The following is a 16,608-nucleotide window of genomic DNA, read 5'->3' as shown; positions in this document are numbered from 1 at the left end:
TTTGCATGCCATGCTCAGGAATTGCATCAGCCTCTTGCCCCCTTCCCTCCCTTTCATCACAGCTCCTGTTAGCCTCTCCCCAGAGTCATTCATGTTCAGGTTCAGCCCTCACTCTGCCCTTGTTCTTCACAGTGCCAGAGCCCTGGTTTAACCTTTTTAAGAAGGTTTCCCTCATAAGAGCTGCTCATTTGCTCTTTGCCATTTTGAGAGGCAGTGAGAGATTAAGTAGGTTTCAGTTCTTGTTTTTGGTTAATTTTTTGCTTCCTGTTTCTGGTTAATACCCTGCTCTGGGGCTGTAGGGGGAGGGGTGAGAGAGTCTAGAGTTGTATAAATGCTGGCACAGTGCACAGACCTCTGTTGGAGCCCATGGGGTAAGATGGGAAGGATGGGGCTCATGACCTCAGCTAGAAAGAGGAACTGAAATCACCTGGGGTGGGGGGCAGGCTTGGGGGAGCAGCCAGCACCCTCCACTCCTGTCATTCTCATCCATCAGCATCTGGCCTTGACAAGGTGCCTTCTCATCCATAATGGAATCTGTGAGGTAGGAATTGTTTTCATTTCATAGACAGGGAAACCTGGGTGCAGAGGAGCCAGGAAAGGGCCAGCCCGCCTAGCTGCAGTCCTCCACTTCCCCTCCTCGGCTACTCTGCTGAAAAACACCAGAGCTCCAAAGTTTCCAACACGATGGCCCATGGCTCAGCAGCTGTCTGCCACGTCAGCGGGAAGCAGCTGGGACCCAAAGCTGTAAAGGCAGAGCAGGGGGATGTTAGCATCCAAAGACCACCAGGAAAGGGAATGCAGGTGCCTCCAGCGTTCTTACAGATCCAGTGAAGGATGCAGGTCAAGAGGGTAACGGAAACCTGGGGACGCAGAGCCCAGAGCGTGGGTTCCGAGAAGCCCACAGCTCACAGGAGAGCTGCTCTGTCCCTCCTGCCGCCCCTGGACTGAAACCCCCTCCTCATCCTTGATCCCAAAACAAGACACACATGTCTCTGACATGGTAGTTCCTCTGAGATTAGTCCCTCTCTCACGTCTTTCCCATTCTGTCCGTTGTCCCCTCTCTATTCCCATTTTTGGAAACTCAGTCTTACTCTCTGTCTACCCTGTTGGCAGTTTCACAGCTCTGTGGCTTGAGCTCCAGGGAGCCAGGGCCCAGCTTCTTGCCACAGCAATGCCTCCTTTCCATTGCACCCTCCCCTCCCTCTCCCATCCCAAAGGGTGGGTCTGCATGCATTCATTCACCTCTGACTTGGATCTGTTTAAACTTTGTCAATATTTACCTCCGGGTCCCATAAAGCAGCGATGCTCCCAGAGGAGCCAATGTCCCGAGCCCCAGCAGGGCCATCAGAGGAGCTGCAGGGGGTGGGAAGAGGGGCACTTGAGTGGTGGAGGATTTTCCATCCTGAATTGGCTGGGAATAGATGTGGATTTTGGAACCGTTTAAACATTATCAAAGAAAGGAAATTAAACATCAAGAGGCTAATTAAATCTCTTTAGCATTGCTTAATATGGTGTGAATTAGGCGGCTCTTTCGAGCCTCTCCTGTTCAGCAACTGGATGGAGCTGGTGCAGGCGGTGCCCCCTCCAGAGGGGGCTCCACCCACTCAGGAGGCACCGTGCCCAGCTGGGTTCAAGACAAGTCAGACCTTGGGCTGGGGCAATGGCAGTGGGAGCTCCACCCCATTTTCCCTCTGCCACCTCCCTCCTTCCCAGGGGCTCCCCCCTGGAAAGTCCCTTCTGATGGCTAGCATTTATCATTGCTGGGTATCTATGGATACAGAAAGCAAAGGGGAACCCCGCTGCCCTGGAGTGCACAGCTTCAAGAGGGGCCTGAGGGGCCAACCCCTCATTCAGTTCCTTATGTAAAACTTTCACTCCAGAGCATGTAAAAATTCCAGACAAGACCTTTATGGCTCCTTGTCCCTGTCTCCCAGTTGCCCCCTTATTTCTTCCTTTTTTCTTCTGTCTCCATTTTACATGGGGTGTAAGAATAATACGTAAAACTCTATTTCAGGCACTGTTACATCCTTAACAGCCCATTTTAAATTGAGAAAACAGGTACAGAGAAGTAAAGTAACGTACCGAGGTCCCTCAGCTGGTTAGTGTCAGACCTAGGATGTGAATCCAGGTGTTCTGACACCTGAGTTGATGCTCTGAGCTAAGCCCTCGGGGGAGGAGGAAGAGTAGCACCATATTCTGTGGTTTGCACTCCTCTGGCTGCACATTCAGCCTCCTCTTCTCCCAACCCCCTCCCGCATCTCTTGCCTCCCTGTGCCCCACACACACCCTTGGCTTGTCCTTATCCTCACTTCTCCCTCCAAATCCTGATTTAGGGAGAGACACACGGGTACTCCCAGCCAGAAACGGGTTTGCACCCCGGGCTTGGCTGGAGCTAGGGATCCAGCAAGACCCCACACACAGCAGGGAGAACCACAGCTTTTGTTGCTGAGGTGTCTGTGGGCAGCAAGTTTCTGTAGACACTAATGAGATGGTAAGAAGGTAGAGGTGGCCAGAGGAGAAGGGCATATTTGGCCCCAGCACCAGAGAAGGACAAGGGTACACCCCATTTGAGGTGAGGGAGGGAGGGTGGAGGGGATAGAGGGAGATAGGCATGACCTATGACCCAATTAGTCTAGAACCCTTAGGGAAATTTTCCCGGGAATTCTCACAGAAGGCAGAAATGGGGCAAAGAATCCTTTTGGCCACCTTGACCTGGAGGTGGAACTGAGATGAAAGGTGCGGACACTTTGTGTATGCTCCAGAGGTTTATTCTCAGATACTCATCATTCCCATCTCCATGTAGAGACTTCCACTTGGTCATACCCAGCCCTGACCTGGGTCCCAGCCTCCCTGTTCCCCCATAGCCAGAGCTGGGGATCAAAGATCAGACTTTCCCTGAGGGCCTTGCATCGTGGCAGAAGGGCCAACCTCTCTCTCCCTAGGATGCGTGGATCCCCGCAAAGAGGAGGGGGTTTACCTTGCCCCCTTCACCCAGGTGTCCCTTTGTCCAGGTTGGTAAGCCTGGTAGAAGGGCCACCCTCCCAAGGGGTGCTCTCCATCCACCGCCTGCCCACCTCCTTTAGGGCCACCTGTTCTACCCAGCCCCGCCCCTGGGGCCACAGCCTTGCTCACAGATCCCTGAAGGTGTCTGCCAGGGCCTACCGGGGCTCCCGCCTTAGGAAGCAGTACAGCATGGGGTTGAGACAGCTGTTGCTGTGTGCCAGGCAGGTGGTGATACGGAAGACATAGGTATGGATAGTGTAGAAAGTGCTGTCCCAGGGCACCAGGTCAGACTTCACCAGGACACCCCAAAGAGGGACCACGTGGTTGGGGAACTAGCAGAGGAAGAAGGAGGCCAGAAGGATGTGGACGGAGAGGGCCACGACTCTGCTGTCCTGCCGTTGCCGCCGCCGCAGGAAGGCCAGGAACAGCAGGTAGCTGTTGGTGATGATGCCCAGTGGCACCATAAAAGCCAGGACCACCCTCTGCAGCTGGTAGGCCCCTAGCCGATACCTGCTGGGGAAGCGCAGCAGGCACAGACGCATGCCAGTCACCTCGCCCTTGGTCCCAAAGACAGCCGTGGGCACCGTCACCAGGGCAGCTGCCACCCACACGGCCAGGGTGGCCACACGGGCCCAGAAGAGCGAGAGGTGGGTGCCGGGTCCTGCAGCCATGGCCACCACCCAGTATCGGGCAACACTCAGCGCCGTGATGAAGATGCTGGTGTAGATGTTGAGGACGGTGGCTGTCAGGACCATTTTGCAGAGGGCACCTCCGAAGGGCCAGTGGAAGTCCAGTGCCGCCTCGGCTGCCTAGAAGGGGAGAGTGAGTGCCAGCCCCAGGTCTGCCAAAGCTAGTTTAAAGACAAAAGTGTCGGTGGGCAGGGGGCTCGCCGAGCGCAGTTACCCAGAACCCAGAGTCCGGCCAAATTTCCCAGCAAGCCGATGTCCCCCACGAGCCCATAGGCCAGGGCAACCCTCAGGGCTAGGAATCCAACAGGCATCATATCTTCATCAGCACTCAGCACACTGCCTCCAGAGGTGTTGACCCAGAAAGCAGGCGGGGGCACAGAGGTGTTGGGCGTGGGCATCGCAGGGCATCAGACGTCGGTGGTGCTGGGCAGAGGGGCCAGGGGTGCCTGCCAGACTGGCAGGGGCCACCTAAGGCACTCAGCAGGACGGTGTATATCTGAGCGCTTCTCTGCTTCTCTCGGGGCCTCTGGCTGCCTGGAGACCCAGCCCACGCCCACACCTCAGGGGGCGGGTGGTGGAGGGACAACCTGCCTCTTCTCTGTTGGTCTTGGTGGTGGGTGGGGCAGGGTGAGAGAGAACCTGAACGTTGGGATAAATGTGTTTGTGTTTGTGTAGAGCTCTAAGCAGAAGAGGATGGGGGGAGGGAGAATGATCCCACTATGCAGGGCAGCCCCAAGCCTCCAATCCAGGGAGAGGGACACAGATACCCCATCTCAGGGATGACAGGAACCAAACTGGAGCCCCCTCTAATCCTAACAGTGTTCAGGGGCCCCCTTCTCTGCAGAAAATGCTCCCTTGGAGCCAAGGGGAAGGAGCCTGGGAGGGAGCATGGAGGCAGGGAATCAGAATAGGTATTTGAGAAAGAGCAGAAGTTCTGGGGTCCCAGATCTGCTCCTCACTCGCTGTGTGACTATGAGTGAATTACTTTACTCGCCTGAGCCTCAGTTTCCTAGCTTAAATTTTTCAGGTAAAACTCTCTGCTTTACGGGATTGGTGTGGTAAAATGAGATAACACATGAAAAAGCACTTTATACATTGCTATTTGCATGAGTGATTATTATTATTATTATTATTATTATTATTATTTTTTGCGGTACGCGGGCCTCTCACTGCTGTGGCCTCTCCCGTTGCGGAGCACAGGCTCCGGATGCGCAGGCTCAGCGGCCATGGCTCACGGGCCCAGCCGCTCCGCGGCACGTGGGATCTTCCCGGACCGGGGCACGAACCCATGTCCCCTGCATCGGCAGGCGGACTCTCAACCACTGTGCCACCAGGGAAGCCCGAGTGATTATTATTTCAAAGGAAAAGTTGGGGGTGTTTGTGGCACAAGGGAGCAAGGTACCGAGCAGCTATTATCACCATGCCCAGGGAACAGTGCCAACTAAAACACAGGTTGGAATTCATTGCAGCGTCAAGTGACTTTGAGGCTAAGGGCAGGGAGGAAAAGGGGAGAGGAAGTCACAGCTTCCTGTTCCCTCCCTACTGGGGAACACAGCCTACGAGGACCTGAGCAGGCCTGGGGCATGCCCTCAGTTCTCTTCTTACTAAGAAGTCCTGTAACCTCTACCACTCCCACTGCCATTTCACCCTTTCCTTCTGTAATCTGTGGAGACAGAAGTCAGTGGTACCCCCTACTCTCTCCTGCAACCCCCAAACCCCCTTTCAGAGGTGTGGTTTCTGAGATATACCCTCACCACACCTCATCCTGCCTCCCCATGATCTCAGCCCTAAATGGAAAAAGTGCATCATTGGGTCCTCCCCTTTTGTGCCCGTATCCCTATCCTTTGCAGAATTTGCAGTGATGGGGGAAAATAGAAGACGTGGGGCGAGGAGCAGGGTGTAGATAAAAGAATGAGGCTTTTTCAAAATATTCAGCACCTTCCTGTCCTCTGCTAGCTAACTAAGATGTTTGACGTTCAGTTCCCTTGAGTGCTAGGGGAGGAGAGGGGCCCTTTCAGGATAATCAACAATGGGTTTGATGAACCTTATAGGAGAGACCCAGGGGTGAAAGAGATTCAGACTGGGTGCCAGGATGTTTGGGTCCTTCAGCAAGGGATGGGTGTGAAGGGGGTGGCCGAAGGGGAGTGCCCAGCCCAAGTTCAGGTGAGCCCCAGGGGCTACCTCCCGGCCTCAGGGACTGCTCCTGTGTGACTTGTGCCAATCACTCCCTCTCTCAGGGCCATGTTTACTCTTCCACCCATCCTGCATCACCTTGTCCATCTGGCAGCCACGATGTCTTTTAATGCACTGGACCTATTGTCTCTTGGCTTGGAAAACAGAAGCTGGGTCAGAATTTCGGGGTTCTGCTTTCCATTTGAAATATCCGGTCCTCTGATCATTTTTTTTTTTACCTTTATTCTTTTCTAATCTAAATCCTTTCCCTTGGTCTGAGACTATCAACACTCCTTTGTGGTTATGTAGAGAGGTGGTGCCGCCAACTGACCAAGTTTAAGAACTTCACTTTGGGCCCCTTCATTTTAGTATTTTGTTAGTTTGTTCCTTGATTCATCCATTCATTCACTAATCACAGCATTTCTTGAACACTTACTATGTGCCAGGCACTGTGCTAGATGCTGGGGAGATGAAAACATAATATGGTCCCTATCCTCATAAAATATAATAAGCTTTTTGAGATGGGTGGGCTTTTCAGATCCTCTAGTTCAGTTTCTCATTTTGTAGGGTGTGAAAGTGACTTGTCCAAGGCCACAGGGGAAGTAGTGGCAGAGTGAGGATTTGAGATAAAAGTCTTCTGACTCCTAGAATCTAGCTCTTTCCAGTACATCACAAAACCCTTTGGGCATTTCTTTCCACCTCTAACCTGTTGCCCTTCCGGAGTGCCAGAAGTGACAGACCCTGCCCTTGGGGAGCGCCAAAGGAAAGAGCGGCAGGATATGGACAGAAGGATAGCGACAACTCTGCTTTCGATGCTCTTCCCCCACAACTGCTGGAGGAAGAGGAGGGACTGGACCCAACAGAAACGCTTTTGCCATCGCTCACGTTCATATTACCCTCTAGAGCCGTACTTTTCCAGCCCCATTTTCTATCTCAGAATCCAAGTACCTGTAGTGGTAGATTACAGTGTCTCCCTTTCATAAAAGGGACTTCCAACATCTGGGCCTTCCCCTCAGTCACCTGAATATCCTCCCCTCCCTCGTCCACATGTCTTTTCAGCCCCACATCCCTGTCCTGCACTCCAAAGCCTAGGCAAAGACGAATTGGGGGAAGTGGCAGAAGAGACTGAGTTATTCCTCCACAGAGCATAAAGAGAGGGGATCTTGGCATTTGTATTTATGACAGTGGAGACTGAGACTAGCTGCTTGGAGGACTACAAGTGGCAGGAGGAGGGGACCTGCGCCTAATCCAGGTCTCTAACCTCACATCAACCCAATCAGCCACCACCTCTACTACTTCATGTGTCTGTCAAGGGCTACTGGAGAAAATCCTCCAGTCTTGGTAAGGGACATGGGCAGCTTCAGCGCTAAAGGGCAACTTCTGAATCAATCTCTGTCTCTCTCAACTTTATATTTTGGAAGAGCTTTATATTTACAGAAAAATTGCAAAGGCAGTGAGAGTGATCCATCTCTTCCATTTTCCACATTAAGATGAAGCTGCCAGGGCTTCCCTGGTGGCGCAGTGGTTGAGAGCCCGCCTGCCGACGCAGGGGACATGGGTTCGTGCCCCGGTCCGGGAAGATCCCACATGCCGCGGAGCGGCTGGGCCCGTGAGCCATGGCCGCTGAGCCTGCGCGTCCGGAGCCTGTGCTCGCCAGAGCATCAAAAATAAAAAATCTTCGAGATAAATCTGACAAGAGATGTACCAATACTTGTACACTGGAAACTACAAATCACTGCTGAGAGAAATTTAGAAGATCTTAATAAATGCAGAGGTATACTGTATTCATGAGTTTGAAGACTCAATAATAAGATGTCAGTTGCCCTCATAATGGGTCTGTAGATTCAATGCAATCCTAGTCAAAATTCTAGCAGCCTTTTTAAAAGAAATTGACAAGCTGATTCTAAAATCCATGTGGAAGTGCAAATAGCCAAAAGATTTTGTAAAATAGCCAGAACAATTCAGTAAAAAGACTATAAAGTTGGAGTACTCATGTATCCAATTCCAAGCCTTTAAAGCTACGGTAGTCAAGACAGTGTGATAATAGCAAAAGGATAGACATATAAATCAGTGGAATTGAGAGTCTTGAAATAGGCCCACATATTTACAGTCAACTGATTTTCCACAAAGGTGCAAAGGCAATTTACTAAAGAACACATAGTCTTTTCAACAAATGATTTTGTAACAACTGAACACCCACATTAAAAAAAAAACAGCGTGCATGAGAGAACTTCAGTCCCTGCCTCGCACCATGCACAAAAATTAACTCAAAATGGATCATAGATCTAAATGTAAAACCTAAAACTCCAAAACTTATAAAGGAAAACAAAGGAGAAATTTTTTATGACCTTAGGTTAGGCAAAAATTTCTTAGATACAACATCAAAAGCACAATCTGTAACAGCAAGAAATTGATAATTGGGCTTCATTGAAATTAAGAACTTTTTTTTTAGCTTATTTTTTATTGAAGTATAGTTGGTTTACAATGTTGTGTTAGTTTCTGGTGTACAGCAAAGTGATTCAGATATATATAACATCTTAATGGAAAACCCTGAACTTTTTGGCCAACCATACACACACACACACACACACACACACACACACACACACACACACACACACACACACACAGGGTATATACGCATATATACACATATGTATGTATTCTTTTTCATACTCTTTTCCATCTTATAAAGAACTTGTATCTGGACTTCCCTGGCGGTCCGGTGGTTAACACTCCGTGCTTCCAATGCAGGAGGCATGGGTTCGATCCTCCTCGGGGAAGATCCCACATGCTGCTTGGTGTAGCCAAAACAAACAAAGAACAACAAAAAAAAACCCTGCATCTAGAATATCTAAGGAATTCTCACAATTCAATAATAAGAAAACAACCTTATTTTTTAAAAGGGGTAAAAGATTTGAACAGATAGTTCATCAAAGAAGACATACGGATAGCAAATAAGCACATGAGAAGATGCTCAACGTCATTAGCCTCTAGGGAAATGCAAAGTACAACCACAGTGAGATAATACTACATTCCTATTAGAATGTCTAAAAAAAAACCCTGACCATACCAAGAGTTGGTGAGGAAGTAGGGTACCAAAACTTTCATACATTGCTGATGGGAATATAAAATTATATGATCACTTTGTAAAACAATTTGACATTTTCTTAAAAAGTTAAACATAACTCCATATGTCCTAGTCTTTCTACTCCTAGGCATTTACACAAGAGAAATGAAAGTACACATTCGCATAAAGACTTGTACACCAGTGTTCACAGCAGCTTTATTTGAAGTAGCTTAAAATGGGAAACAACTCAAATGGATAACCTGATTTTCTATCAACAAGTGAATGGAGGAATCAATTGTGGTACATTCATGCAATGGAATGGTACTCAACAATTAAAAGGAATGGATTACTGCTATGTGCAACAGCAAGCATGGAGGAAAGAGCCCCGATGGCTGCCAAGCCATGGTTGTCCCTTCCCGTTTGCCTCACTGAAGCATCTGTTCCTCCTCCATCTGTTCAACATTCCAGGTCCATCTACAATGCAGCCAAGTCCTGCCTGTCCCAGCCTCCAATCCTAGCAGTGTGCTCCTCTGAAACAGGACAGCCTCATTTCTGACTCCATTTGCTCTGGGCCAGGTTCACTCTAGAGTGTCCCACACTGGGCATCCCAGGCTGTGGCTCTGAGCATGCTAGCCTTTCTGTCTTCTAAGGCCCCCTACATGAAAGGCAGGTTTCCATTTCAGATGTCAGGTATTCACCTTCCTGAGAAAGGAATGGGACAGATGCCTGCCCATGCACATGGATGAGCAGAGGCTCTTTCCAGGGCCACTGTTCTAAAACCAAACAGAGTTTAAGTCTTCAGTAATGGACACTGCTAGTCAATTTCTTGGTGGGATACCCTGCTATACTCTATACTAACATTGGTATCTGACTACAACTTACAGTGTCCAGCCTCAGAATGAGGCTTTGGCAATGCATGAAAATCTTTTTACATGTCCCCGATCAGCTTGATCTTTCATACATTCATCCAAAATGCATTTCCTGGGCATCTGGTAAGTGACAGGCACCATGCAGCCCTGGGATACACAAAGGTGATTAAGACATAGCTCCTGCCCTCAAAGAGCTCACTCTTAGTAAAGGCAGCATAAACAATACTTGTAAATACAGCATGAAAGGTACTATACTAAAGATTTAGTAGAGAGTTCCAAGGTACTACAAAGGAAGAGGTGTTTAGCTTTACCTGGGATAGTCACAGAGATGAGTTTTGTACTAAGCCTTGAAATATCAGTAGATGCTTGTCCAGGGAAAGGGCATTTCAGGGGATGGGAACAGTATGATCAAAGACTTGGGGGCATGCAACTGCATGCAGAATCTGGGGAAATGCAAATGTTTCAGCATGGTTGGCACAATAGTGTGTGAAACAAGGAAAAGACCAGGAAAGATGGGTGGGGGAGGCAATAATGAGGTTATGGAGGACCTTAGGCCAGGCAGAGAAGCTTAGATTTTATCTAAGTAGAATAAGAAGCCACTAAAAGCTTTTAATCTAAACAGTGACAGAATCAGATTTATTTTTTTAAATTATCTATCTATTGACAATGTGAAAGACCACTCAAAGAGGTTGAGAATGGCAGGAGAAGAAATATCAATTAGGAGGCTTTTGTAAACAGGGGCTGGGATAGTTAGGAAGTAGAAGAGGGAAGAAATATGGATTATGTTTAGGAAATAGAATCAAGTGACTGGGGATGTAAAGAGCAGGGAGGAATTAAGAATGACCACCGGGCTTCCCTGGTGGCGCAGTGGTTGAGGGTCCGCCTGCCGATGCAGGGGACGCGGGTTCGTGCCCCGGTCCGGGAAGATCCCACATGCCGCAGAGCGGCTGGGCCCGTGAGCCATGGCCGCTGAGCCTGTGCGTCCGGAGCCTGTGCTCCGCAACGGGAGAGGCCACAACAGTGAGAGGCCCGCGTACCGCAAAAAACAACAAAAAACAAACAAAACAAAAAAAAACAAAAAAGAATGACCACCAGTGTATAAGCTTGGGGAATTAAGTACATGGAGAGTACGTGAATGGATGGCTGGATCGATGTATAGCAGATGTATAGCATTGGCTTTAGAAAATACAGGAGGAAAAGGAGGTTGAAAAATTTGTGAACATTTGGGTATAGTGATCCAATATGCATTTGACTACATGGTCTGGAAAGAGACCTGGTCTTGAAGATCTAGACTTCAAAGGTTTCAGTGGAAAGTTGTTATGGGTAAGCTCATAGAAGGAAAGGTCCAGTAGCTTTGTGACCATGTTGGTTGCTTTCATAGCATCCATGTCCCCCTCTTCCTTTCTAAAGAACCTAATTCTGTTCCAGTACCCCTAATTCTGTTCCAGTATCCATTCCTCAAGAGCCCAGATGACTTGGAGAAAGCTAACTCCATCTCCAGCTCTAGGAGTGGATCCTGATTAGTTTAAGCCCATCACAATGTAACCATCCTCTTGACAGTAATTGGTTCAAGAGTCAAGGATTAAGCCAATCAACACGTGACATTATCCTGGTAAGTGTTATTAGTCCACAGGTTGGTCCAATCAGACTGGACTGGGGGAAGGTTTTTTTTTTTTTTTTTGCGGTACGCAGGCCTCTCACTGTTGTGGCCTCTCCCTTTGTGGAGCACAGGCTCTGGACGCGCAGGCTCAGCGGCCATGGCTCACGGGCCCAGCCGCTCCGCGATATGTGGGATCTTCCCGGACCAGGGCACGAACCCGCGTCCCCTGCATCGGCAGGTGGACTCTCAACCACTGCGCCACCAGGGAATCCCCGGGGGAAGGATTTTTATTCTAGAAGTGGCAGAGAGGGTTTCTTTCTCTTGCTGGATCTAAACATAGAAATATGTGCCCCAGCTGGTGTTGGCCATCATCTTGTCAGCATGAAGGAAGCCAGTCTAAGGACAAAGCCTTCCCATGGAGGCAGGCAGAGCAGAGAAGCTGAGCGTACACCATCTATGGACTTGTAGCTGTGAGACAGAATACATTTATTATTGTTCAAGACATTTTGAGTTAGGTTTTCTGTTATTTGTTATGAGAAGCACCCTGGTTCAAGCAGAAGGGAATGCAAGATAGATCAGTAAATAGTATTTTTTATGGCAGAAGGAACCAGAAATGTTCACTAAATTTATTGCTTACTACAGTAAGAGAGAGACATGTTAGTCAGACATTATCTCTATGGGCAGAGCAGACTGTAAATCTTCTAGCTACAAGATTTGGGGAAGCTGGAGTTCAGGAACTGGTGGATTTTCAGAGGTATAACTAGATAGATATCATCCATAGCAGATGATTACTCTTATGAGACTGCTGTTGATTGAAGATTGTCTGACTTTGGGAAATGAGGGCCTGACACTGGACGGTGTTCACTAAGGTGAGTTGTTCATTGATTCAACAGATTTAAAATAGGTTCTGATGGCTACAGAATAATCAAATCAGTTTTTCTTTGATCTTGTGGGAATTTTTTTAATTCCCAGGAAGAAGTATTCCTCTTCCTGTCCAAGAGCAATCTCTATATCTGTGTTCTTAAATCCCTCTCTTTCCAGATCCTGCTCCATCAGTCATTCTCTTCCTCTTGGGTTTTCTAGAGTTCCTCTTTTATTGCACGGAACAGAAACCCCCTTGAGTTACTTCTAGTGCTGAAACCTGTATTTAAGGACAGGTTATGTTTATTATACCAGAGTCCTTCAAACATCCTCACCGTTTTGCCTACCTATCCCTGCCTTCTCTTTCCTATCTTCACTGCAACAGGTAGGCATATTGGCATGAACGAGTAGAACCAAGAATGCATCTTTAGACTTTCAGTAGATCTGAGTGGATTCAGGTGAGATACTGGGAAGACAATACAGTACAGCCCTCAGGAAGCAAGTTTTACTCCTTTTGCTTTTCATTGGTTCCTCTTTCTGCTTCTCTCAGCACACCTGCTCCAGTCTCCTGCTTCTCTTTGCAGACTAGCTCCATCTTACACCTTTTAGAAAATAAGGAGCCAGACATCTGATGTACATTACTCGAGGAAAACACAATTACAAAAAATTTCTTAATTAAAAGGGAGAAAATACAATGTATCCCCCAGCATATCAGCACCATATATTGGTCAAATCCTCAAAGTTATTTTACATCCCTCAGCTCAGCACACCAGCGTTGTAGGGCAAGCATTCCATTGATACTGTAGGGGTACCCACGGGTGGGTGACAGTGTGTTTGAGGACATCAGTGAATTCCCAGCACCAGTTTGCTGACTCACATCCTTAGATGTGGAGGGAGTTCCTTAGTCAAAACATTTGATTACATCATTTTTGCTTATTGGGAAGTTTTCCTTTCACCTCTGATCTTTAGATCATCCCTGAGATAGTCACTGATAAAAAATTTCCCCCCAAGGAGTAGAGCTCCTAAAATATTTCTTTTCTGCCATTATCCTTTGTACTTGGGATTAAGAATCTCTGGAGAGGTTGAGATGCCTTGCCATGTTGATCTGAGTCAAACACAGGACCCAACAGTTCAGGCTTAGTGTTTTTCTGGCAATTCAGTTCTTACAGAACTTTAGTGGGTTGCCTCTCCTTTTTGCTTCTAAGGGTGCCATGTTGTTGTTCCTATTGTTTTACTGTTGTGATAACCTTCTTTTTCCTCCTTTTTTACTTTTGGTATTTTTTTCTTTTGGCATAATTATAGATTTAGAGAAAGCTACAAGAATAGTACAAAGAATTTCTGTATCCCCTTTACTCAGATTCCCCAAATGTTAACATTTTTTTCACATTTGCTTTTTTTTATGTTTTTTTGTTTTGTTTTGTTTTTTAATTTTATTTATTTATTTATTTATTTATGTCTGTGTTGGGTCTTCGTTGCTACACGTGGGCTTTCTCTAGTTGCAGCGAGTGGGGGCTACTGTTCATTTCGGTGTGTGGGCTTCTCATTGCGGTGGCTTCTCTCATTGTGGAGCACAGGCTCTAGGTGTGTGGGCTCCAGAGCACAGGCTCAGTAGCTGTGGCACGTGGGCTCCAGAGTGCAGGCTCAGTACAGTTGTGGCACACGGGCTTAGTTGCTCCGCGGCATGTGGGATCTTCCCGGACCAGGGCTCAAACCCGTGTCCCCTGCATTGACAGGCAGATTCTTAACCACTGCACCACCAGGGAAGTCCATGTGGGTTTTATTTGAACTCCAAGTTGTCACTGCCTTGGAGTTGGTAGATGGCCTAATACTACCTAAATGAGCACCAGGAAATGCACAGTCACTGGGATTCATATGTCAATTTTTTTTGGCCATGCACCAAACAGGAAGAACAAATGACCTCAGCCTAACCTCTCATACTTTAGAGAGACTTTTTTCAATTAGCAATATAAGGAAGTGCTATTGAATGGAGTTTAGAAAATCAGACTTGGTTGTACCCTTAGAGAAATTTTGTTGGGGAAATTCTGAGAGAACTTGAAAATAAATGAACTCGGACTTCCCGCGACAGTGAGAGGCCCGAGCACCGCGATGAAGAGTGGCCCCCGCTCGCTGCAACTGGAGAAAGCCTGCGCGCAGAAACGAAGACCCAACACAGCCAAAAACAAATAAATAAATAAATAAAAATAAAAATTAAAAAAAGGTGAACAAATAGACAAGACCCTGGCAAGGCTAAGGAAAATAAAGATAAAAGAAAAAAGAGAGAAGAGAAAGAAACAGCCATACAAATGAAATTAAAAGAATAAGAGACCTTTAATCAAATTTCATGCAAAACATTTTAAACTCTAAGTAAAATGGATGACTTTTAAATGACTAAAATTAACTCAAGGGCTTCCCTAGTGGCACAGTGGTTAAGAATCCACCTGCCAGTGCCGGGGACACGGGTTCGAGCCCTGGTCCGGGAAGATCCCACATGCTGCGGAGCAACTAAGCCCCTGCGCCACAACGACTGAGCCCGCACTCTAGAGCCCGAGAGCCACAACTACTGAAGCCCGCACGCCTAGAGCCCGTGCTCCACAACAAAGAGAAGCCACCGCGATGAGAAGCCCACTCACTGCAACAAAGAGTAGCCCCGGTTCACCACAACTAGAGAAAGCCCGTGCACAGCAACAAAGACCCAACGCAGCCAAAAATAAATAAATTAAATAAATAAATTTTAAAAAAATAATAAAATTAACTCAAGAAAAGTAAGAATTCTGAACAGATGAATAACTACATAAGAAATTAAAAAGATTTTCAAATATCTATCATTAAAAAGCTTCCAGATCCAGATGATTTTATAAGCAAGTTCAGTTCCATGTTCAAAAAAAAAAAATCTAAGTTATTCAAAGTATTTTAGAGCATAGGAAAAAAAATGAAAGGGCTGCCAACTAGTTTTTCAAAGCTGGAATAAATCTACAACTTGATTTTTTAAAGTACCAGGATGTCACCTATGAACACAGATGCAAAACTCATAAACAGAATAGCTGTTACGGGTTCGGAACACACTACCACAAAATTTGGCAACTTGGCGCACTGAATATTTTCAGTTGAAGGACTTTGAGAAACAACAGGTGTAGGAAGGGCTTTCTGAACTTCCCCTGAAGCAGGTCATCAGACCCTCATGTGAGAGGGGCCTTCCCTATATCCAGAGGAAAGAAGCATCCTTATTTCCAAAATGGAAGGACACTGACAAGAATCTGAACAAACAGGCCTTTCTAAGTTTCCCCCAAACTACCATTGTTAGCTCACATCCCTTTTTGTCCTTTCATATTCTTTCCATGACTTTCCACTCTAAATTAAACCTAGCATAAAAACTCTCAGGTTGGACTTCCCTGGTGGTACAGTGGTTAAGAATCCTCCTGCCAATGCAGGGCACACGGGTTCAATCCCTGGTCCGGGAAGATCACACATGCCACGGAGCAACTAAGCCTGTGAGCCACAACTACTGAGCCTGCCTTCTAGAACCCACAAGCCACAACTACTGAAGCCCGCACGCTTATAGCCCGTGCTCCGCAACAAGAGAAGCCACGGCAGTGAGAAGCCCGTGCACCGCAACAAAGAGTAGCCCCCGCTCGCCACAACTAGAGAAAGCCCACTCACAGCAATGAAGACCCAACGCAGCCAAAAATAACTAAATTAAAACAAAACAAAACAAAACTCTCAGGTTTAACCGTTTCTTTGGATCTTCATCTCCTTATGAAGCTTCCAGTGTTACATAAAACTTATACTGTGTTAAATAAATTTGTATTCTCTTCTCTTGTTAATCTGTGTTTTGTTACAGAGACTTAGCCAAGAACCAAAAAGGGCAGGAGGAAAAAATTACTCTTCCTCCCCTACATCAGCAAATGAAATTCAGCAGGTCAAGAAGGGTTTATTCCAAAATGGAGGGAGAGTTCAATCTTAGGAAATCTAGCATCATAGCTGTTTACAATATGCATTAAAGAAAAAACTAACCTACCAAAAACAGATTTGCTAAATCTTAACACTCATTCTTCTTTTTTTTCGTTGGGTCTTTGTTGCTGCGCGCAGGCTTTCTCTAGTTGTGGCGAGCTAGGGCTACTGTTCGTTGTGGTGCGCGGGCTCGTTGTGGTGGCTTCTCTTGTTGTGGAGCACAGGCTCTAAGCATGCGGGCTTCAGTAGTTGTGGCATGTGGGATCTTCCTGGACCAGGGATCGAACCTGTGTCCCCTGCATTAGCAGGCAGATTCTTTATCCACTGTGCCGCCAGGTAAGTCCTTAACACTCATTATTGATGAAAGTGCTTAATAAAATTAAAATAGAAGAAAAT

General features: G+C 47.1%; 1 protein-coding gene across 1 annotated transcript; it reads right to left on the bottom strand.

Moving 5' to 3' along the window:
• Positions 1-2,887: 2,887 nt before the first annotated feature.
• On the bottom strand, positions 2,888-4,449 carry RXFP4 (relaxin family peptide/INSL5 receptor 4). Its single transcript, XM_027095439.1, is given in 2 exon segments — positions 2,888-3,883; positions 3,886-4,449. Coding segments are annotated over 2 exon segments (1,101 nt in total). The 5' UTR covers positions 4,091-4,449; the 3' UTR covers positions 2,888-2,987.
• Between the last annotated feature and the right edge of the window lie 12,159 nt (positions 4,450-16,608).

This window comes from Aethalodelphis obliquidens, unplaced genomic scaffold, assembly GCF_003676395.1.
Source record: "Aethalodelphis obliquidens isolate GAN/ISIS:26980383/991018 unplaced genomic scaffold, ASM367639v1 scaffold90, whole genome shotgun sequence".
Classification (NCBI taxonomy): Eukaryota; Metazoa; Chordata; class Mammalia; order Artiodactyla; family Delphinidae; genus Aethalodelphis; species Aethalodelphis obliquidens.
This window is presented reverse-complemented; position numbering and strand designations above follow the sequence as displayed.